Source organism: Leptonychotes weddellii, chromosome 5, assembly GCF_054177405.1.
Source record: "Leptonychotes weddellii isolate Sample4059 chromosome 5, ASM5417740v2, whole genome shotgun sequence".
NCBI lineage: Eukaryota > Metazoa > Chordata > Mammalia > Carnivora > Phocidae > Leptonychotes > Leptonychotes weddellii.
In genome coordinates, this window is record NC_138373.1 from 88474972 (window position 1) to 88500450 (window position 25479).

The 25479-nt window shown below is 36.4% G+C and overlaps 1 protein-coding gene across 1 annotated transcript in view; it reads left to right on the forward strand.

Annotated features, from left to right (window-relative positions):
* MRPS35 (mitochondrial ribosomal protein S35) overlaps positions 1-25479 on the forward strand; it is a 43485-nt gene that overhangs the window by 13730 nt on the left and 4276 nt on the right. The window contains exons 5-7 of the mRNA XM_006740827.3: positions 2979-3118; positions 9582-9691; positions 11937-12006. Of these exons, the coding sequence (XP_006740890.2) occupies positions 2979-3118; positions 9582-9691; positions 11937-12006 (320 nt within the window). The remainder of the gene's footprint in view (positions 1-2978; positions 3119-9581; positions 9692-11936; positions 12007-25479) is intronic.

The following is a 25479-nucleotide window of genomic DNA, read 5'->3' on the forward strand; positions in this document are numbered from 1 at the left end:
GAGATCAGAGGGGAGGGAGAAAGGGAGAGGGAAAGAGAAACTCAAGCAGACTGCGCTGAGTGCAAAGCCTCACAGGGGGCTCGGGATCTCATGACCCTGAGATCATGACCTGAGCCAAAAACCCAAGAGTCGGATGCTTAACTGACTGCCACCCAGACACCCTGACTCACTTATTCTTTCTCCTTCCCACATGCACAGAGGTAAAGGCAAAGAACTTTTTTTTTCAGTTTTATGAGTGTTTTCATACATATACATATTCTGACTCAATTTCCGATCTAATTTGCATTGGACTACATACAGAAGAAGGACATTGGAATTGTTTTAGGTTCACAGCTGTTAGTGATTGGTTGTGTAGTTTAATTCAAGAGTTAGTACCTTTGGATGAATTCTTAAATTCATGCTAATTAAGAAGGAGATGTATAAATGCTCAGTACACTTGTTAAGGCTTTTCAGGAAAGAAAATGAAATCTAAAAACTCTTGACAGGCAGCCTGATATTGCTAGAAGGAGAAATAGTATAGTGATCATGATTATGATGAAATTTGAGCTTTTGGAAGGGCCTTTTATTGAAAAACATAAGGAAGGAGATAAAGAAGTCCTAAAAAGTAGGAAGAATGACCTTACTCTTGAAATGAGGGAAGAACAATCTTTCCTATCTCCTTTCATGTATGTGGCCTTCTTTTTGAGTTAGTAGGATGCATTTCTGTCCTTTTAGATTGTATGTTTCTATTTTCACTGGTGTCTGGTGATAGACTTACGCTGATCATTATTCCAAATTTGTACCCTGTTTGGCACAAACCATGTGTCACTTTTTGATCCTTTGTGAAGCCAGTTAAGGAATGTATTACACTGTGATAAATCTCATTTTTCTCCTTTTTAAGCATTATTTTTAAATGTGCATTTATAATATAGAAACTGGGTTTTTTAATGAGGTATTTCTAAAATACTTCATAATTCTTAAATGAAAGGCTTTCATATAGCACATTCAGAAGAGTAGCATTATAATTTAAGTATTTAAGTAAGTGCTTTAATCTTTCTTTAATTTTGTCTTTACACTTTTGCCAGCTTCTAGATTTAGATTGTATCTTCCAAATAACTCAAAGGCTTTTAAAACTATTTCTTCTCAATTTTCTTTCAAAGTAGGTCAGTTCAGATTTTATATCTAACTTGCAAGTGGAAAATCTGAAGCACAGGAAAGTTAGGTAATTTACCCAAACTTTAATAATCAGTGGTAGAAGTTAAGTAAAAACCAAGGTCCTCCGAAGTCTAGTCTATTGCTCTACCTATCAGATGAATAGGGGTCTATTATGTGCTTTCCAGTTGGCTGTATTTTTTAGACATATAATCCGGTAATTTAAAAGTTGTAATTATCATCTGGTTATTGAAATGACTTCCTCAAAGTTATAAAAAATAAAAGACTGAGTACAAACCCAAGAACTCATAAAATTCTCCAGACTCGTCTCTCTTATAAAGTGCTTGGCAGTGTTGCATCTTATAGTGCAGGATATTGGAATTATTCCATGATGGGAATAAAATTTAACTTCAGTAATCATGCCCTTTTCATTTTATTTAAATGTCAGAATGTTCTTAATTGCAGAGATACTTCTTTCCCCTCAAAGTGTGTGAGTATTGCTCTCTTAAGCAGTGTGTTTAGGGAATGGTGTGAGCTATACTTAATTTGCTAACATATATTTAGTTGTAGATCTTGGAGAGTCTCTGTAACCCAGAATGACATTTTGCTAAGCCTAAAAGAGAGCTAAATATAGTACCTACTGTAAGAAAATTGTTACCTCTAGGAAGTGTTACTGACAAAGTACCTTTCACTGCCCCTTACATCATCACGTGGAAGAGTTCCCGCATGTGCCTGTGACCAGCCTCTCCTGCAGTCGTGCTTTTTGGAGAAAGCACAGACCCTGTGAGGTTTAATGTGTTTGACCTAAGAAACCAATTACTTTTAGGTATTCTTAGAATGAGGTTTTTAAGGAGTGAAATTTCCATGGTGGGGATGTGATAGTGCCAGAAGTTTTCATTTCAAGCTGAGAGCCCTCTACCACACTAACTTTATAGGAACAGGGCAGAAGGAAATCAGCTACCTTCTTATGTAGTCCCTCAATACAGATAGCTGTAGGACATGCTGGGAGCTCTTTTCCTTTTAAGTCCCATCTCCCCTAACCCCCACCACTTGAGGCCCGAGTTTATATCTCTGTGCTGTGGGGATGGATTGATGCACCACTTTCTTGTTCACAGTGCTTGGAACTTTCTGTTGGTGGCCCAGTTCTCAGAGCCAGTCCAGCCTCCCCTCTAGGCTATTCTTGTTGCCTGAATATGAGGACAAGTCTGTTCCTCTTTCCATTTAGCCCCATTGGCACAGAAGTCACATAGAGGAAACATGAATTACTGTAAGGATCTATTTAATAATGCCCTAGACATTTGTACCTGTTCAGTTTGAGGCCCTATTCAACTCAATTTCTGAGAGAATGTAGACCATATCTCACTTTGTTTTAAGAGCTTTTTCAGAGCTTCTTTCAGTTCCCTTCAGTAGACCTTTGGTAACTTTCATTTGGAAATTAATTACTATTAACTGTTGCTTTTTTCAAAAACAGTAACGCTCTGAGCACTATGAACTGTTTGCTTTCAGTTGGTGAGGGGGACTTAAACTGTCCCATAATGGGGTATGTGCAAAGCTATAATAAGCCTTCATCAAGTCATAGTTCCTTTTTAACCTAACTTACTGCTCCCCACCAAACTCGAGCTACCTAAATCATTCATTTAATTACATTCCCTAATTAGGATTCATCTAAGAAGAAAAGGGATAAAGGATGATGATGTGTTTGTGAAGTGCAGAAGGGAGTCTGTTCTTTCATTTCATGTAACTCTAGAGTCATCTCCCTCAATAATTTGATTTTGTCTGGTAGCACACATTGCAATGAGAATTTACTGGGCAAAACTATACTTGAGATAATTTTTCTTAATTCTCAGATTTCTGCACTGAGTGGCCAGCTGCACTGGACAGTGATGAGAAATGCGAGAAGCATTTTCCCATTGAAATTGACACAACCGATTATGTTTCAGCCGGACCATCTATTCGAAACCCCAGAGCACGAGTAGTAACCTTAAGGGTAAGAAATATTTTTTTAAAAGTAAGAATTATTATAATACATTATTTCAAAATAGCATTTTGTATGTATGATTATAAAACTGATATTATCATAGAAAATTTGTGAAATACGAGTTTTAAAGTATTAAATAAAATTGCCTATAATTCTACCACTTATAAATAACCTTGACTACTGGAGTTCATTTTAGTATATATAGTCAACCTTTGTGTATATTAATAGGATGATACTATATTTGATTAGTTATCTCCTCTTTTTTATTTAACAATATGAATTAAAAATTTTCCAAGGTTATTAAACATTCTTTAATTTTTTTATTGAAGTTTAGTTGACATACATTATTACACTAATTCCAGGTGTACAACCTAATGACAATTATATACGTTACAAAATACTCACTGTGGTAAGTTTAGTTACCATTAGTCACCATACAAAGTTATCACTCTGTAATATTATTTTAATTTTTTAAAATTATTTTTAAGTAATCTCCATACCCGTGTGGGGCTTGAACTCACAACCCCGAGATCAAGAGTCACATGCTCTCCTGACTGAGCCAGCCAGGTGTCCCTCTGTAATATTATTTTTAATGGCTACATAGAATAACATGTAAATCAGGGTCTGTTCTGTGCTAAGAGAGTGTTTGAGGTTGGGGGTGAACATTGGTATATAGTAAGAGACTGAAATCTGAAAGTTTGGGCTTTTTGTTCACTCTTTTCAGAGATTTCTTAGGAAATAAATGATAAATAATAGTGGTTTTATTTCCCCTTTCTAAGTATCTGTAGCTTGTTTTTTCTTTTCTTTTTGTCTTTTTCATTAGATGAAATTTCTAAAATAATGTTTATGTAGTCCCTTATGCTGTTCTGTACTTCAATGGGTGTGCCTCTGGTTTTTAGCCTCTAAGTATAAATTGGTATTCAGCTTGAGATAATAGCCTCTATTATGTTAATGATCTGTCCTGTTCCTATAGCATTTTTGAGATGATCTCCTTTGAATTATTGTAGTAATGAATTATACTGTTAGGTTTTCAATTACTGAAGCGTTCTGAACCCTGATTATTTCATAGTACATCATTCTTTTACTTTACTGTGGGTTTGCTTTGTTAGCATTTTATTTAGGATCGTTTGTCCTCATCTCATGTTGCTTTGGAGAAACATTAAATCCTCGCTCTTTCTCATCAAGAGCATGCCACATACCATTGCATTTCCAGGTGTCTTGCTGTAGTAACTTCCATGTTAGTATTTGAAACCACTGTTAGTTTCCTCCAGTAAGAGTCTTGATCCACATGGCGTAGCTTTTTCACAGAGCAGTCATAGAGCATTTACCTGATGGGGTTTTTTTTTTTTTTAACTAAAAAGGTTTTAGATTTATAAAAAAGTTTCAAGGATAGTTAACACCAAATTTCTCGTGTTAACATCTTTATTATTGTGGTACATTTATTACAACTGAGCCAATATTGATACATTAATAAAGTTCATACTTCATTCAGATTTTCTTTTTAAAGATTTTATTTATTTATTTGAGAGAGCATGCACTAGAGAGAACATGAGTTGTGGGGGCACGGGAGAGGGAGAGGCAGACTCCCCACTGAACAGGGAGCCCTGTTGACACCAGGCTCTATCCCAGGACCCTGGGATCCTGATCTGAGCCAAAGGCAGATGCTTAACAGACTGAGCCACCCAGGAGCCCCTACTCAGATTTCTTTAGGCACCTCTTGGCTGTGGTGGTTTCTCAGAATTTCCTTGTTTTTGGTGACCTTGACTGTTTTGAGAAATACTGGTTATGTATTTTATGGAATGTACTTCATTTTAGATTGGTTTGATGTTCTTCGCATGCTTAGACTGGTATGTATTTTTGGGAGGAAAACTTCACCAGTAAAGTGCCATTTTCATCACATCATAGCAAGGGTAGAGGCTCCTAACATGCCATTACTAATGGTGAAGCCTTGATCACCTGGCTGAGGTACTGTTTGCAAGTTTTCTTCACTATGAAAGTACTCTTTTTCTTTCTTTCTGAACTGCACCCTTTAGAAGGAAGTCACTATGCATAGCCCACACTTAACGGAGGAATTAACAGTTATGCTACACCTCCTGCAAGGAGAAATATCACATAAATTGTTTGTAATTCTTCCATATGGGAGATTTGTCTGTTTTCTTCCATTTATCTGTTTATTCAACCATTTATATCAGTATGGACTCATAGATTATTTATTTTAGCATTTGGATTATAATCCAATAATACATTATTTTGTTGCTCAAATTGTTCCAGTTTTGGCCATTGATAACGCTTTCAGTTGGCTACTCTGTTACTTTGCAGTGCCCCATCATTTGTTTTTTTAAATACTTTTTATTTTTGGGCACCACAGAATGCTCCAGGCTTAAAATACACATTCCCTATCCCAGTCCTAGAATCAGCCGTTTCTCTGGGGAGCCTTGACTAATGTACTTTTGATTCATCTGTTCTGGAAGATGACTGCCCCCTTTTTGAGATGCCTTCCAGGACCCTCAAAAAATTAGTTTTTGTACTCCATGTAGTGTGTATTTCAAATCAGAACAGTCCATGTGTGGGGCGCTTGAGTGGCTTAGTTGGTTAAGCGACTGCCTTCGGCTAGGGTCATGATCCCAGAGTCCTGGGATCAAGTTCTGCATCGGGCTCCTTGCTCAGTGGGGAGCCTGCTTTTCCCTCTGCTCATGCATGCTCTATCCCTCCCTCTCTCTCTCTTTCTCAAATAAGTAAAATCTTAAAAAAAAAGGACCATTCCATGTGGACTGCAAAAATATGTTGACAGTCTCTGCAACCATTTTTACACTATAAGGTAACAAATAGATAAACTTCAATTTCTAGAAATTTTTCAGGGATACATCAGTGTTTGATTTGTAATTTTCTTTCTTTGCTAGGTTTTGGTATCAGGATTATGCCTTCTTTATGAAATAAATTTACGAAGCTTGTCAGCCTTTTTTTATTCCCTAGAATAGTTTAAATAGCAATATATTTATGTGTTTAGAGAAATTTAAAATATTTAAAATCACAAAAGACAATACATGTTTAGTGTATAAATTTTAGAAAATCTAGATAAAAGTAAAAAAAAAAAACAAACCTTAATATCCTGCTTGGCCAACACTCCACAGGTTAATATAAAGTACCTAGGGAGTGAGGCGCCGGGTTCATTCAGTCAAAGGAGCGTGTGACTCTTGATCTCAGGGATGTGAGTTTGAGCCCCTTGGGTGTGAGATTACCTGAAAATAAAAAAAAAAATTTAAGTACTTAGGGGTAATTAATATCTGATATATTTTTAATGACTTAGTAAATGTTGCCTCCTGTTAATAATAATAATAATAACCGTTGTTGAGCTCTCAGGTGATAAAAAAATCTCTGAGCTCAGAATCAGGAAATCTAGATTTTTGCCTTACTTTTTGTGGGCCTTAGTCTTCAGTACCAGAATAGACATCTGGTTCCCTCCTTGTTCTGTTTGCTTATTTTATTTTACATAAAAATAATCCGATTGCATTATTTGAAGTATACCACAAGATACCGCTTACCATATCAGGCCACCATCCTCTCTTGTCTCCTTTTTGTCTTATGCTACGATGTGATACCTTCATCACTTCTTTGTGTTCTTTTCCCCTGACTCATGTCTGCCCTTCTTGGACTCTTCACTCTACCCACTGACGGTTGAAGCTCAGTGGTGGTGTCCTGAATGGTGTCATGTAGTTCAAGGGTAAAAGTAGGTAAAATAGTGGGACTAAAGCATGTGCATTCCGGCATGACTTTTTTAAATTTTTATTTATTTGGGGGTGGGGAGGGAGAGAGAGAGAGAGAGAGAGAATCCCAAGCAGTCTCCATGCCCAGCGCAGAGCCCAGTGTGAGGCTTGATCTCATGACCCCAAGATCATGACCAAAATCAAGAGTCAGACGCTCAACCAGGCGCCCCCTGGCATGATTTAAAGTAATAATTGTGAAGCCAGTCAAATATTATAAAGTATTATATAAAGAGATACTCAAATTTTTAAATTCAGAGAAAGAAAGATGGTATCATATTTTTCTTGATACTCATAAAGGTAGTTCAGAATTAAAAACAACTTAATATTTGTGTAGGACTTTTCTTTAAAGATGTTTTCTTCTGTTTATTCTCATTTATTCCTGACAAAAGTCCTGTGAGTCCCTTCTGTTTGTAAATGAGGAAACAGACAATAAGATCAAATGATTTGTTTAAGGTTGCTTAGCAAATAAAGTAGCAAATCTAGAAATCAAACCCAGGTCTTGTCTTTTGTATAGAACTATATAGTTCTTTAACTAACTGTACTGTGTTTCTAAATAGAGAAGATAGTTGACACAATTAGACATTTCTCAGTTTATGTAGCTTTTAATTAAAATATGGGCATTTGAAAATACATACACATAACCATGACCTCCTATGATTTGAAATGTCAGTGTTGTTTTGGGGATAATGTTAATAGTATGGTATTGATTCTTTAAAATGTAGCAAATTGAAAAAAGAAAAGTCCAAGCATTCTTTTGAATTCTGGGAAAAGAATGGTCGTGAATGCTGCTCAACTTCAGAGTCAGACTATTAGTCTAGGTTAAAGACTACAGTTTTGCAGTGCCGTTCAGTGCTAGCAGGTGGCGTGAGTGTACCACATAGCTCTTTCTAAAATATTTGAGTTTCTGGCATAAGCTCAATATAATTTTTGAATATTAAAATGTTAATGTGAATGTAAGTTTTAAAGCAGTTACGGTAATCAGCATTGCTGCCATTTTTTGGACTACTTACATAAAAGGCTAGAACACTTAAATTTTTTAAATGGTAAATTTTTAAATTTATTGATGAACATAACTACATTGAAGGGAGTTTTAAAAGGAAAAAATCATTCCATTCTCTTATTCTAATGTAAGAACTATCGTTTCTCTGTACTGTATCTGTATGCATGCATATGTACAAATATTTTTATAATTATAATGTAGATTCATTTTACTATTTTCTTATATTGTTAATAATCAGAATTATAGTAATTCTTATTTTATCCCTCAAGCTGATAACCTAGTTGTTGATACATGTTCTTTCCAGGGGACTGTGGTAATTTGCACTGCCTGCACATAGGACCATTCTGTTGGGTTGATACTTAATAGTCAATGTTTTTCCTGCATATGTTCTTTAAAAGTGTATTTCTAATTATTTATTTATTTCCTATATTTTCTGTAGTTCAAATAAAAATTCATGGTGCTTAAAAAAAATAATGTATCCTTTCTTTTTTCCATTTATGTGTTCATTCAACAAATACATGTCGTATGTTATTTAAGTGCTAGGCCATTGCCAAAAATAGGACAGATACCATTCTTATCCTCAAGGGCTTGCAGTCTAGTGGGAAAAATGGAAAAATAAATAAGCTCTTATGCTATAATGTCTTGAGGGAAGTGCAGGGTTATTGAAGCTAGAGAGAAGTGGATGTGATTTTAAAATCTTAGTAACCTTTTTTTTTCTTCATATAGTTATGGATCTTTCCTATTCTTTAATGCTGTCCATGGAAAACAGTCTGTGGTTTACCTTATCTAACTGTATTCTAGTACCTAACCTATTTTTCTGTGTCAAGCCTAGTCATCTTTTAGATACCTTCAGCCCATGCCATAATTCTCTGCAAATTAAAAAGTGTGTTCATGTAGTCCAGCATTTTCCAAAATATATTTTAGGGAAGACTGATTCCATGAACTGTCCCTTGAAAAATAGAATATGAGGTCAAATAAATTTGGGAATTGTTACATGAGAACCCTGCATCTTGAAATTTCAGAATGCTCATTAGCATATTACCTCTTCTAAGAAATCCTTCTATAAAGAACCCAATTTAACTCCATATTTTCTGAATGTATTCAACAAAAATAGCTTTTTTAGACAAATAATTCTTCTTGGCAGTCTCTGGGACTAGTATTAACATTTTGAGAAATGTTGAACTGAATTATTTCAAATGTTTTGATCCTTCATGAATGCTGTATTCCAGCCTCCATGAGATACCTGTACCTTTTAAAATAAATACCCCTAAACTAGTTGCAATGATAAAGGTCTCATAATTGCATGGTGGAAATGTGTTAAAGCCTTTTTGTTTTATCCATTTATTCTTATATTCCAGCTTTACTAATACTAATTGAGTTTAATTCTTTGTGCTACTCATAAGCTGTAATTTCATTTATTTAAGAGATTTGTTGTTGGTTCTTTCAGGAAAGGTGCTAATGCCCAGAACTTATGAAGAACTCGAAACAGTTTACTCTGCTTCTCTTTTTTTTTCCATAAGTAAGATAAGGCTTCATAATGCATGCCAGTTGCTAACTCTGTATAGACAAGAGTGCAGCTGCAGCGTGGCAAAAGTTTCTTTTTGGTTGGTTTAACGCTAATATAAATAATATCGCTACTGTTTTTTTTTTCACTAAACAAACTATCTGAAATAATTCTTTTCAAATAACTTTTTCTTGTATTTTTAAGGTTAAACTTTCCAGTTTGAATTTAGATGATCATGCAAAGAAAAAACTTATTAAACTTGTGGGAGAGCGATACTGCAAGACTACAGATGTACTTACTATCAGAACAGACAGGTAAAGAAAAGTTCAGCAGAGGGGCGCCTGGGTGGCTCAGTCGGTTAAGCAGCTGCCTTTGGCTCGGGTCATGATCCTGGGGTCCTGGGATCGAGCCCCACGTCCGGCTCCCTGCTCAGCAGAGAGCCTGCTTCTCCCTCTCCCTGCCATTCTGCCTACTTGTGCTCTCTGTCTGTCGAATAAATAAATAAAATCTTAAAAAAAAAAGAAAGTTCAGCAGATGGTCATTGTGTTGTTTTATTGTCTTCTAGTCCCCTGGCAGTCCTTTTCTTAAGAAATGATATTGAAAATCGGGGTAGCCTTTTATATCAACTTTCATTAACGTATTAGGTCAGTGAAGTTGTCCAATTTATGTGTTTAATATCTTCACACTAGTCTACTGTTGATATCCTCTTTATGGACATGGAGAGGCTTGCCTGACTGCCTTGTTAAATTATTGTTGTTATTTTTCAGTATTGATTCTAATATATCCATGCATGTAAGACCCAGGGAAGATGTTAGAAGAGAACAAAAGTATGATTTGCTAGTGATTAAGGTTTAAACAGGTTTTTACAAAGTCAAAGATCTTACAGTTCAAAATTTAAATGATTAAATACGGAAATTTAATTTACCTAGGCAATTTTGTAAATAAGTATTTTAGTGAATTTACTTCATAAAGACAGTATTAAATTTATAAATTAGGTCATTTGAGGTGAAGATGGGTTATTGGTATGTTTTTACAAAAGGGTTATTTTATTTCTTTTTGTAGAAGGGGGAAGGGTAGAGGGGAAAGGGAGAGAGAGAATCTTAAGCAGACTCCATGCCTAGCACGGAGCCCGACATGGGGCTTGATCTCATTACTCCAAGATCATGACCTGAGCAAAATCAAGAGTCAGACACTTAACCGACTGAGTCACCCAAGTGTCCCAGGGTTATTTTATTTCTATCTTATCATATTTGGCTGTTTCTAAATTATGTCAAAATATAAAGACCTGCCTTTAGAGAAAAGCAAGTGGGAGATAAATCTTCTCTCCCTTCCTATTCCAATTTTAAAGCATTTTGAGGTGTCAATATCAATTAGGTTTTATATCCTCCTTCTTAGTGGTGGGAAGAAGCATGGCATATATAAATGATTGCAACAATGTGGGGTGGAAAGAGCTTGGGAACCCTGGTTTCAGATAATTACTGTAGGGGGGAAAATAGATTGGAAATATATTAGTAATACTCTTTTTTAGTTTGTGCAACTTAAAAATACCTTTAAAATGTTGCTCTTTGAAATTCTATAAATATTTGACAATTTTTTTTCCCCTAAGTTTTCAAGTGTCAGTGTGTGTGTGCTTTATGGTAGCAACTATTTAGAGAACTATTAAACCTAAGTATAGAATAAGAGTACCATTAAAGTCATTTGTCACATGGTTTTTTTTTTTTTAAGGTTTTATTTATTTATTTGACAGAGAGAGAGGGAGAGAGGGAACACAAGCAGGGGGAGTGGGAGAGGGAGAAGCAGGCTTTCCATGGAGCAGGGAGCCCGATGCGGGGCTCGATCCCAGGACCCTGGGACCATGACCTGAGCTGAAGGCAGACGCTTAACCTTCTGAGCCATCCAGGTGCCCCTGTCATATGATGGTTTTATTTTATATTTAAAGAAATTGGAATTAATGATTTCCTTTTCTATATTATTTTATTAATCTAAAAGCTAAACTTGCTATCTCATATTTATGTAGAAGTTTTATCTAATATTAGGTCTTTAATTCCATTTTAAATACAGCAACTTCAATACAGCATTGAATAGTGTAGCTCATTTTTTAAAAACTTGGCTCTGGAGAAGTCAAGATGAGCATTTTGATTAGCATCTGTCATCAGTCTATCTCTGTTTTTAAAATGAACTCAGTAAGTACACTCACACTGTCCAGCAGACTGTTAGCCCTGAGATTGTAAAGGGCATCTGGATTGGACACAGTCATATTAAAAATAGTATAAAACTATTATCAGATACAAATAGCTCCATTAGTGATGAAAGCAAAGAGAATTAAAAAAAATACATACAAAATAAATCAAAGCAACACCAGTTTTCAATAACCTTAAGTGGTGACTGACGTAGACTTCTCTTAGTCCAAGAACACAATTTTCCTAAAGGTAGGATATTTCCTGAAGATAGGGAATACCTGAATATAAGTTATCCTTTGTATTTAGTATTTGTGTATTTTGCAAATTATTTTATGTACTGAATTTTTAAAATTTTGACTTCCCTCCCTTTCTCTTACAGGTGCCCTTTAAAGAGACAGAATTATGATTATGCAATGTATCTGCTAACAGTTTTATACCATGAGTCTTGGGTAAGTGATTGTGTGTGAATGTTTAATAATTTTGTCAGTGTAATTTAGATGGTGTTAACATTTCAAAACTCTGGCAAGTACTCAGTTGAGGGTTTAATGAGCCACTAAACTACGGATGTATGAAATGTTATAAATAACTTCTACTGACATTGAAAATGAGGACCTTGAAATAGATTACACAGTCCATCTCTGGACCTTACAGAAATCAGATGACTAAATGCCTTTAAAATTCAGTTTCTGTCTTTGGTTGGAAGATTTAAATTTTTTTATTTTTTTTTTCTTTCGTTTGACTTTGGCTGAAAGTTATCAAAGTTATGGAAGAGAGTTCATCTGTATAACTTGAGAATTTAGAATGCATCCTGCTGTTCAAATAAACTGTATAACAAAGCCCCAAAACTTTAAAGAAAGGTATTTTAAATATTTATTAAAATTTTTAGTTAATATATAGCCTTTTGTATGAACATTTCACTACATACATTAGGGACAGTTAAGGGCAATTAATTATTTAAATAGTATTAAAAATATTCTTGTGTCTGACTGGGTTTATTGAGTTTTAATAGAAGCAATAGGGAAACAGACTTTTTCACTGAGTACAAACTTTCTAAGAGAGTCCTCTAAAGATGGAGTAGGCTACTTTTTTTTTTTTTTTTTAAGATTTTATTTATTTGACAGAGCACAAGCAGAGGAAGAGAGAGGGATGTGGGACTCGGTCTCAGGACCCTGTGATCATGACCTGGGCCGAAGGCGGCCGCTTAACCGACTGAGCCACCCAGGCGTCCTTCGGCTACTTTTAATAGGTAGAGAACGTTCCATCCGTTGGGTACTTAGTGGGATTATGGTGGTGAGAGGATCACTCTCTTTGGATAGGTAGTTGGATTAGATGCCCTTGGGAATCTCCTGCCATCCCAGAGATAATACAATTGAGTGAACACATGCGACCATTCTCCAGACTGCTCACAGCATTCCCTTCATATGAATAGTAAAACTGTAGCACAAGAGCATAAGTGGAAAATAAAAGAAAAGAAAATTCTGTTACCAGGTTAGTAAAGAACAAAAAGTAGCTGGTAGCTTTTCTTCTTCTGAGGTATTCTAATTATCATAATTCATCCGGATTTTCTAGTTCCTGGCTTCAGGAGCAACATCATAATAGCAGTTAATCTCTCTTTCCTGTCAGTTGATTTTATAAATGCCTTTTTGGCTTAACATAATTAAGTTCTCTTTTGAACCAGCAACATGGCTGAATTAGCTACAGCTCTATGGCTGATCCTGAAAGAGTTAATATCAAACAATAAAAGCCAACCAGTTTTGAACCTCTTTTGCCAGCAGCCTGTAAAATGAATTTGCCCCAAAGGAAATGACAGGCATAACTAAATTCAGTGAAAGTTGACTTACTGGATTCTTTCTGTGGTTCCATGACATAGAATCCAAACAAGTTTGGATCAACGTAAGTGGTCTTTGATCTTTAATGCTAATTACTTTGATGCCAGAATAAGTAGCCACATACATCTGTCCTAAACAGATATAGTTAAAGAATTTCTATATTAAACTTGGCTCTTGATCCTTTCTAAATAAGTACCATCAGTGTAGAAGCTTTAAGAGAATGCAGATGAGCCATGAAATTTTGCAGAGCTGGTGGAACAGAATTTTTATTGAATTGAAGTTCTTTTTTCCTTCACTTCCCTTCCTTGGAGATTCAGACTTGAAATTGATGTTACCACCTGGTATTTAATCACATATTTTGAGGAGCCCCCTTTTAATCCATTTCTTTATTTTTTAACTAGTTTCAGAGTATTTAATACCTAAAAGTAAGCTGCTCTTGATTTTCTGGCTTTTTAACCTTTTTGTGGAGGTTACCTCTAAGTGTTGAGGGAAAAGTAGTTGGTAGTTTTATGTATCACACAATTTGGAAACTTCTATGAAAACGTGCTCATCTAGACCTCAGGATAAGGAATTTACTAGTGTATTCTATTCTAAACAGTTTAACTTTGGAAGTATCAAAGTAGACTTCAAAAAGCATAGATTTCACATACCATAGACTTCAAGCAACGTGTTAAAGAATGGTTATGGCACTGCTAGGACGTGGTAAGAGACAGACACCCTAGACCATTTATCCTTCGGCAGTTCAAAGCAAAGAGAGTTTTAGAAATTTGTTTCAGTATTTCAGTATGACATGTTGTTAGCATAGGAGTGAATTAAGCTTTATCCTGTGGAACCTGATAGACCTGGATGGATATGATGGATTTGAATTCCATTACTTCTTACTTATGTAGCTTTGGCCAGCCATTTGGGCTCTGAGGTTCAGTTTTCTTCTAAGGGTTTTTGGATAGAATTTGCATGAAATTTCTGGCAAGTAGTGGGCTCTCAGTAAATGGTGGCTATTAATATTGTTAATACTAAAAGGAAGAAAGATTTATCTTCAGATTTCAAATTCATTTATTCCCATTTAACTTGACAGAGATTTTAGGTAATCAGATCTGTGCGATGTTGTATTTGAATTTTTAGAACAGGTATCCTACTGAGCATTCTGACATGACTGGTAATAACAAAACTTCCTAAATTTTAACATTGTTGAATGATATTCTTTAAACTTTCCACAAGTAATTTGGTTAAGCAATGATCAGATGAAACATTTTGCAAAATGATTTGCACAAAAGATAGACACTGGGGCAAGAAAAAAGCACTTAAAAATGAAGAGATCTGAAATCAAATTCCAAGGGTTCTTGAATGATTTTGATATTTAATTACTAATAGTTCCTTTTTTAAATTTGAACTTTTGACTGTCTTATTTGGATTCCATAATAGTCTTATTGCCATTCAAAAATACATCTAGCTTTGGGGTGTCTGGGTGGCTCAGTCGTTAAGTGTCTGCCTTCGGCTCAGGTCATGATCCCAGGGTCCTGGGATCGAGCCCCACAATTGGTCTCCCTGCTCGGCGGGAAGCCTGCTTCTCCCTCTCCCACTCCCCCTGCTTGTGTTCCCTCTCTCGCTGTGTCTCTCTCTGTCAAATAAATAAGTCTTAAAAAAAAGAATACATCTAGCTTTGTAATAAATAGGTTCTTAAAAGTCATGTAACAAAAACTTCTGAGTCAGATAATTTCATAATCAGTAAGAGTTCATTTTTGAAGTAAAGAGATCATTTTAAAGTAAAGAGTTCAGGGGCGCCTGGGTGGCTCAGTAGGTTAAGCGTCTGTCTTCGGCTCAGTTCATGATCCCAGTCCTGGGATTGAGCCCCATGTCAGGCTCCCTGCTCAGTGGGGATCCTGCTTTTCCCTCTCTCTCTATCAAATAATAAAATTTTTTAAACAGAGAGTTCATTTTTAAAGGGGACCTTATGGCAAATATATCTGATAAAAATGAAGAGTCCTTTTGCAGCTCCATACTCACCATTTAATTTGTTGGTTTATGAGTTCGTTGTGATGTGTGTGCTCACATACACATACATTTCCAGGTTATATTAAAGAACTCTTGAATGATGTTTGTAATGTTGTTTACTCTTCCCTGCATTCAACAATGATTTTGTTCTTGTGTACCAGGTACAGTGATAGGTATTGCTCGGACTATGAAAATGAAAGAGCCTCTGCCTTTAGGTACCTTTATTTCTGGAGAGAACCAGTGGTTATAATACAGTCTGTTTCACTCAGTAACAAAGGTAGGAACACAGTGCTGGGAGAGGCACCATCAAGGATTAATTCTCCCTGGAAGCTTCTCCAGAAGTGGTGACTGGTTTTGGAAGATAAGTAGGAGTATGTATTAGAGAAGTGGGTGAAGGACTCTCACCTTGTGGATGTAGAGAGCAGGCAGAAGTTTGGTGTGGCTGGGGTGTAAGACTGACAGGGCAGAGGTAAGGAGGTGAGACTAGAAAAACAAGACAGAGCCAGATTGTGAACAGGTTGTATAGCTTATTTACAGAGTGTAGAATTGTATCCAGGGGGCAAAATTGAGCCGAGGTAGCATTTTACTAGTTGTTTGAAAAGGTACCTCTTTCACTTTTTTAATGTTTATGAAATAGTAAACCATCCATATGGCAAGTGTCAGGTGTGCTTTCATTAAAATGAACTGTTTATTGATTGATGGGTGAATATTTACTGGTTGCCTATTATTTGCTTGGTGTTGTTGCATATGGGGATTAATATATAAGGAGGAAGACTTTGTCTTTTCCATTGAGGAACACTAGTAGAAATAAGGTTTAGTAGTAAATATTACAGAAGTGTTGTTGTATAGTTTATTATTTTTTAATTTTTTCTACTTAATATCCTTCAAGGTTTCAGTTGATACCTGCTTTGAGCCTATTTTTTTGTGATATAATTGGTGTATAACATTATATTAGTTTCAGGTATAAAGCATAATGCTTCAATACATATATATTGTGAAATAATCACAGTGTGTCTAGTTAACATTCATCACTACGTATAGTTACAAATGTTTTTTTCTTGTGTTGAGAACTTCTGAAATTTACTCTTAGCAACTTTCAAATACACAGTACAGTGTTAGTGACTATAGTCACCATGGTGTATATTACATCCCCATGATTTACTTTATAATTGGAAGTTTGTACCTTTTAACCATCTTCACTTACTTTGCTCAATCCCAACCTCTGGCAACTACCAATTTGTTCTGTTTCTGTGAGTCGAGGTTTTTTAGATTCCACAGATGAGTAAGATTATATGGTATTTATCTTTCTCTTTTTTCACTTAGTATAATGCCTTCAAGACATTCATGTTGTCACAGATGGCAGGAGTTCCTTCTTTTTTATGGCTGAATAATAGTCCATAGTGTATATGTATGTATGTTTACACACACACACTTAATTCTTTATCCATTTATCCATCAGTGGACACTTAGATTGTTTCCATGTCTTAGCTACTGTAAATAATGTTGCAGTGAACTTGAGGGTGCAGGTATCTTTTCAGGTTAATGTTCCTTTTCTTCGGAATTATACCCAGAAGTGGAATTGCTAGATCTTATGATAGTTCTATTTTTAATTTCTTGAGGAACCTCCATACTGTTTTCCACAGCGGCTGCACCAGTTTACATTCCCACCAACAGTGCACAAGGGTTCCGTTTTCTCTACATCCTTATCAATACTTGTTATTTCTTGTCTTTTTGAGAATAACCATTTTAACAGGTGTGAAGTGTTCTTTCATTGTGCTTTTGATTTGCATTTCACTGATGACTGATACGGAGCATCTTTTCATGTGTCTTTTGGCCATCTGTATGTCTTTGGAAAAATGGGTATTCAGATCTTCTCATTTTTAAATTGTTTTTCTGCTTGAGTTGTTATGAGTTCTTTATGTATTTTGGATATTAACTCAACAGATGTATTTGAGCCTCTTATTCTTTGTGTAATTCTTACTTCACATAAATAGCAAGTTATACTGTCTTATCTTCTATGTTGGTTACTAGGGCCCTTGACTACAGATGATTGTGCCATGGACTGTTTTCCATGTGTGTTTTTGTTGTTCCATGTATGTTTTGTCTAACTAATCATAAGGGCCTCATTAGCATGTATCCAATCTTATTCTCTTTTGTTCTTCAGAGTATCTAGGTCAGTGCTAGATAAGAACACTAAATGTTTAAAACAGCTGTTCATTCTTTTAGATTTCCATGGACTTTTGAAGTAGAAGGTTTTCATCTTCAAAAGTGCAGTGACAAAGTAACCAACTCCCTTTTTAGTAATATAAAATGTAGCCTACTTGTTAGATGTTAGCAATAATTAGCTTACTGGTATAAATTAATAATTCTCTATTAATAAAATTATTAATAATCAATCATAATTGTGCCCAGTTTATAAGAAATATCTTTGTAACAGTTTGAGATACTTAATTTTCATGGATGTATGATTTATTATGTAGGTTTGTTTTTCATTTGATTATGTTTTTTCAAATACTTAAAAAGTATTCTTAATTCTTCATTGTTTTGGAAGTTCTCCACAAATGTTTGCTTCTATGAGTTTATTTCCTTTTTTTTTTTTTTAAGATTTTATTTATTTATTTGACAGAGAGAGACACAGCGAGAGCAGGAACGCAAGCAGGGGGAGTAGGAGAGGGAGAAGCAGGCTTCCCGCAGAGCAGGGAGCCCCATGTGGGGCTCGATCCCAGGACCTTGGGATCATGACCTGAGCCGAAGGCAGACGCTTAACGACTGAGCCACCCAGGCGCCCTCTATGAGTTTATTTCCTGATGCTAATTTATATTTGACAATGTCAATATCCTCTATATCCTAGAAAAATAATGGCTGCTCTAACAGGGTGCATCTCTTTCATGTGAAATGTATTTATGCATAAACTTCTGTGTAAACTATGCATAAACTAATACTACAGTGTTTATTAAAAAAAAAATAACTAAACACATTAACTGAATTCCCATGATGAGTGTGAGCATTTGTGATAGACCAATAACAATAAAGAGTGCTTACTTGCTACCTTTTCCTTGATTCCAAATAGCACATCTGGCCTTTGTTTTATTTATTTTATTATTATTATTGTTATTATCATCATTATAATTTTTAGAGAGGAAGCAGAGAGGCAGAGGGAGAGAAAAAGAATCTTAAGCAGGCTCCATGTCCAGCGCCAAACCAGATGGGGGGCTTGATATCACAACCCTGAGATCATGACCTGAGCCAGGATCACGAGTCAGACACTTAACTGACTGAGCCACCCAGGCTCCCCTTGGCCTTTGTTTTATAGTGTTGCTCTGAGAGTCACCTGTGTCTCTGACTTCTTTTTTACCTCTGCTTTCCAAATGATCACCTTGGATGAAAATAAAAAGGAAACCAAAAAGAGGGTGAGGGATGGGAGAGAAGCTCCATTTTTTTTTAAATTAATTAATTTGTTATTATTTTTTAATTACCATATAATGTATTATTTGTTTCAGGGGTACAGGTCTATGATTCATCAGTCTTACACAATTCACAGCAGAGAAGCTCCATTTTTAAAAAGTGCTTTAAAATGCTGTCTTTTTTCTGAACACAAAAGCGTTTAATGTGTCCACCCATTTTAAATTAGTACTGACTTTGAAGATCAGGAATCACATTTATCTGTTACAACCTCTTCATGATATAAATTGAGCAATCAAGATTTAGAGATACGTACTTTGCTCAAGGTTACAGAGTTTGTTAGCTGAGGGACTCAAGACTTGAACTGCAGCTTCAAAGTTTCATATTCTTCCCATGGTATCATATTTAGTGTTGTTCAACTTTGACTTCCATTAAAAAGATTATGAAATAAGAGATGAAATCAAACCTGAACTGTAGCTGCTAGTTTACTGTCTTCTCAAACTGAACAGTTGACAGTTGAAAATTTATTTCCAGGGGCACCTGGGTGGCTCAGTCGGTTAAGTGTCTTCCTTCAGCTGAGGTCATGATCCCGGGGTCCTCGGATCGAGCCCCGCATAGGGCTCCCTGCTCAGCGGGGAGCCTGCTTCTCCCTCTCCCTCTGCTGCTCCCCCTGCTTGTGCTCTCTCCCTGTCAAATAAATAAATAAAATCCTAAAAAAAAAAAGAAAGAAAGAAAATTTATCTCTGTAACCTGTTTTCAGCCGGGGGTTGCATTAGACTCACCTGGCAAGCTTTTTTAAACTACAGATATGTGAACACTACAGAATTAAAATCTCTAGTGGTGAGACTCGGGAGGGTTTCGTTTCAAAGTCTCCACAAGTGAGTCTGATGTAAGTTCTGATTGTGAATAATTTCCCCAGTCTTTGGGTCTTGTTAATAAAGAAACTAATTAGAAGGCTGGTGTATCTCTTTTAAGACGGTTTTTGTATATGTATCTAGTATCAGAGCGAAGGGTGCGGGATGGGAATTAGAATGAGAAGGGCAAGAAAATTTGTCTGGGTACAAACAGACTTTTTTGACTTGATGTTTCAGGCAGTAGGCAGGTGTTTTAGGTTCTTGGATGATGGTGCAGTGAAGATGACACTTATATCTCTTTGCTGTCAGGCAGGACGTCATATTACATCCTTTAAAACTATTTTCTCCTCTTGATGCCTGCTGCTGCCACCCTAATGGGAGTCTTCATCATCTTTTAACTGTAATAGCCTTATTGATTTTCCCCCTCTCATCCGTCTTCTGGATTGCTGTTAAAGGAATTGTTTCTAAAAAGCAAGTCTGTTGTGTCTTACTCCTTTATAAAGTCCTTCAGTGAGTGGTGTGCTCTTACCCAGGATAAAATCTGAACTACTTAGCCTGTCTGTTCACAACAATTTGCCACCTCATTACCAGTTACTCAGGAAATATAGGCTGTATATTCTATATCTCAGCCATAATGAACATAATGTGTTCTTTTATAACTTTGTATATGCTGTTCTTTCTGCTTATGCTCCCTTTTTCAGATTGATCAGCCTTGCAAATTCATAGGAATCTTTTTAATACACTTCCGATGTAACCTGTCTTAGAAGTTATCTGTGCATCCTTTTCCACTCCTCCTGTTAGCATTCTTACTACTTTTATGGTAATTGTCCATATGCCTGTCTGGCTGGCCCTGTTAGACTGTGAGATTGCTGAGGCCAAGGACTGTACATTTCATTTATCATTGTATTCCCAACCCCTAGTACAATGTCTGGCCAAATAGCATTCAGTAAATTTTTTAAAAACCAATCTGAATTAACTTGAGTTCCTTGACATATTCAGTTAAACATTTGGCCGTGGTAACTGAAAGAATTGGCAGGGTTTTTTTTCTTTTTTAATCCATTATGGATATTTACCTCTCTTCTTATTTTTTATGATTTTTCAGATAACTTGGATTTTTTCTAATGGTTAAACTGTTTTTCCTCATATAGCACAATGGCTTACTTGTAATCATGAGAAGTGGAATATTACTATGATTCATGTTCTAGGCAAAGGGAGCTGTAAATAAGATGGTGGAAGGTAACAACTTTGTGTGTTCAGTGGAACAGCTATTTCTTTGCCTTCTGTTACATCAGAATACACTGACCAGGGGCGCCTGGGTGGCTCAGTCATTAAGCGTCTGCCTTCGGCTCAGGTCATGATCCCAGGGTCCTGGGATCAAGCCCCGCATCAGGCACCCTGCTCCGTGGGAAGCCTGCTTCTCCCTCTCCCACTCCCCCTGCTTGTGTTCCCTCTTTTGCTGTCTCTCTGTCAAATAAATAGATAAAATCTTAAAAAAAAAAAAAAAAGAATACTTAAAGGGGAAAAAAGGTGATAGGTTCAATTAAATTATTCTTTTGGTCTTTATATTCTTTTTTACAGTGTCTCTGTTCCTTGGAATATGTTGTTCTACCACGAACAAGCAGTGTGATTTGGGCAAATTATTTAACTGCTCTGGGCGATAGTAATAGTACTACCTCATAGGGTTGTTTTGGAAGTTAAGTGAATTAATGTATGTAAGGTGCTGACGTACATAGTAAGTATTCTAAAGTAAGTATTCTAATAGCTATTCAGACTCATCCCATGCTACTTTCCTCACCTTGGCCTTCATTCGATTCCCTGAATGTACTGAGCTCTTTGCTACCTCCAGGTCTTTGTGGATGCTGTTTTCTCTGCTGGGATCACAGTCTTCCATCTGACTGGCTCCTACTCACCTCCAGGTTTCCTACTAGACTGGCAGTTTCAGGATGGCACAGTTGTGCAATAAATATTTATTGAGTGAATGAATAATTGAACCAATTGTAGAAAAGAAAACAGATCATGTGGAATGGAAGGTTGCTTCCTCTAGGGTTGTAGTCAGAGCAGGTTCTCTCATTGTAGGCAGGGAAGAAAAGAGAGCCCAGACATATGTGTATATATTATATACACACTCACACTTACAATTAAATGCTAAAATTATGAATGTTTAGTGGTTAAAGTATTAAAATAGGAGTTTACAGGTTAATCAAACTCTGCCTAAATGGTGATCAATTTGAGCTTAGTGGTATTTTTAATTGCCACCCAGTAATTTGAATATGCTATTATTTATACTTTAAAATTAATACATTGAACTACACTTCAAAAGAAGAAACTCTTGGGGTGCCTGGGTGGCTCAGTCAGTTAAGCGTCTGCCTTCAGCTTAGGTCATGATCCCAGAGTCCCGGGATGGAGCCCTGAATTGGCTTCCCTGCTCAGGCAGGAGTCTGCTTCTCCCTCTGCCCCTTACCCCACTCGTGCTCTCTCTCTCTCTCGCTCTCTCTTAAATAAATAAAATCTCTGAAAAAAAAAAAAGCGAGAGAGAGACTGGTTGATGGGTACATGAGAGTTTACATAGTGCTATTCTTTTTGTATGTGTTTGAAATTTTCTGTAATAGACTTCTTCAAATCACAAAAACAAAATGTATTTAGCCTCATAGAAAATGATTAGCTTAGGGGTGCGTGGGTGGCTCAGTCAGTTGAGTCTTAGACTCTTGATTTTGGCTCAGGTCATGATCTCTGGGTCATAGGATCGAGCCCCCAGTTGGGCTCCATGCTGCACTAAGTCTGCTTGTCCCTCTTCCTCTGCTCCTCCCCCTGCTAGCACGTGCCCTCTCTCTCTCTATAAGAAAGAAGGGAGGGGAGGGAGGGAAGGAAGGAAGGAAGGAAGGAAGGAAGGAAGGAATTGATTAGAAAAAAAAAAGAAAATGATTAGCTTATAAATTGGATTTTGTTCCACTGTCAGTATTAATTGTATTTGAATAATGAGGTATTTTTTGGTTTTGCCAGCCCTGTTTTTTATTTCATCTGAAGGGGAGTTTCAGCAGATGCCTAATACAATCAAGCATATGTACCCTTTTCCTAAAATATTTGGGTATGGAAACATTAGTTTTTAGCCAGGGTGCCTAGAGACATCCTGTTTCTCCTAGTACTGCCTAGCACATAGTAGGTTCTCAGTAAATGTTTTTTGAAAGAGTGCCCAGGAACAGTCACAAACCAAAAGGGAGCTTTGTCTATTGAGCTCTTTCCTTGCAATTTATTTGTTGAAGAAATCTTGGAGTTTTGTTTGCTGTCGGCTTTCCCATCATTTGAATTTTGCTGATTGTATCACCATAGTGTAATTTTTTAAATTGATAGTTGGATCTAGAGGCTTAGTCAGATTCTATTTTGATTTTTTTTAAACTGCTGCATAATTAGTATTGTGTTCTTCCACCAGGAAGTACATGGTATCTGATTATTTTTGTGAATTTAGCACCATAACTTTTTTAAGTTAGAAATTATAGAAAAATTATATTTTTGATAGTGACAATTATAGGTTTTTAAATAAATACACTTATTTAAGAAACACTGATCCAGACTAAATTTCCCAAAATCTGTTATTGCAAACTTAAAAAATAAGTTTTAATTTTTATTTGTATAAGACATTGTCTTATTCCATTTAGGCTGCTGTAACACAATACCACAGACTGGTCTGTTTATAAACAACACAAATTTGTTTCTTGCTTTTCTGAAGGCTGCGATATCTAAGATCAAGGCATTGGCAGATTTGGTGTCTAGTGAGGGCTCACTTCCTGTTTCATAAACAACTGTCATCTTGCTGTGTCTTCACATGGCAGAAGGGGCAAGGGCTTTCTCTGGAATCTCTTTCATAAGGGCATTAATCTCATTCATGAGGGCTTCACCTCATGACCTAAACATCTCCCAATGACCCTACCTTCAATGCCACCACTTTGGAAGTTCATTCTAACAAGAATGGCCCGGCGGGAGGGCGGGGGCGCGGAGTGGGGAGATCCAAGCATTCGGTCTATAAGAAATATGTAAGAGTTGTCCTCCCAAGATTAGTTTTTAACTTGTTAACTAGAATCCCTGGGAATCTTGGAGTTAATCAGTAAAATATAAAAAAGATTTCAGAATCTCATAGTTATAATCCCATAGTACAGATCTGATATATGTAACAATATAGTTTTGTGTTGCTCTGTTTTTGTATTTACTAATTCTGACTTCTGCTGTATCTAGACTTATTAATCTCATCCAGTGATTTATTAATTTTAGATATTGTGTTTTTCAATTCCAGATGTTCATTTAATTGCTGTTTCTTTATGGATACCAATTCTGTGTTGAAGTTCTTCATTATTTCATTCGTATTGATTATCTTTTCCTCTTTTTTCTTTAACACATTTATTCTTAGTCATTTTAAAGTTCTTGTCTGCGAACTTCATTATCTGGATCATCTGGAGTTCTGCTATTATTTGTTTTCCCTTGGTTATTAATTACATTTTTCTTCTTTTCAAATGTTTCAAATGTCGAGTAACTTTCTTGCATGCTAGACATTAATAAATCATTGGATGGGATTAATAACAGTCTAGATACAGCAGAAGTCAGAATTAGTAAATGCAAAAACAGAGCAACACAAAACTATATTGTTACATAGATCTGTACTAAGGGATTATAACTATGGGATTCTGAAATCTTTTTTATATTTTACTAATTCACTCCAAGATTCCCGGGGATTGGGCGCCTGGGTGGCTCAGATGGTTAAGCGTCTGCCTTCGGCTCGGGTCATGATCCCAGGGTCCTGGGATCGAGTCCCACATCAGGCTCCCTGCTCCTTGGGAGCCTGCTTCTCCCTCTGCCTCTCTCTCTCTCTCTGTCTCTCATGAATGAATAAATAAAATCTTTAAAAAAAAAAAAAAAGATTCCCGGGGATTCTACTTAACAAGTTCCAACAAATCTTGGGAGGACAACTCTTACATAGATGCTCCAACTGCAGTCATCCATCAGAAAGAATTTCCTCTTTTTTTGTCTTAGGCAGAGAGGTTCAGGGATTTATCATTTTAATCCAGTAATGATTTAGCTAGACCAGGGCTGGGCTGCAGTTTTTGTAAGATTTAGTCCAGCTCTGATTTGTTCCTTTTTCTTAGGCATAACCTTCAAGGCTTTTGACTGGGAACTTGGTGAATCAGCTTCCACATCTGCTGAAGAGTCGTTTGTACTCTTCAGAAATTTTGAGCTTAGCTTGGTAACTCTAACCTTGCAGCAAAATCTGGCAGGTGTTGTAAAACGGAGATTGGTTGTGCGTTTAAAATACACTTCCTCCCTCTAGTGGGACTTTGTCTCCTAAACACTATGAGATTATGGGGGATTTTACTGTGCTTTTTAGAGACCTGATTCTGACTCCCCAACTTCCCCATAAATAACCCCAGAATGAAAACCAGTCATGTTTGGGGCTCTTCAGTTCCAGTCTGTTTTACAAAGCCCTGGGGAACAGCTCAAACTTCACTTATTTCTCTTTTCCCAGGTAGAATCCTGCATGAGCCAAGTGGCCAGTCTTACACAGAATTGGAAAATGCCCTCAGGAAAGAAAATGGGGATTTTCAGAAGGATCCTTCTCATATCCTTGCAGCCTAGAATTCACATTCATCTAGGCATCACTGATTCTCTGTCTGATACCTTTTTTTTTAGATTTATTTATTATTTTAGAGAGAGAGTGAGAGTGGGGGAGGGAGAGAAGGAGAGGGATAGAGAGGATCCCAAGTAGACTCCCGGCTGAGGAGGGAGCCCGACTCAGGGCTCGATCCCAGGACCCTGATATCATGACCTAAGCTGAAATCAAGAGTTGGACATTTAACTGACT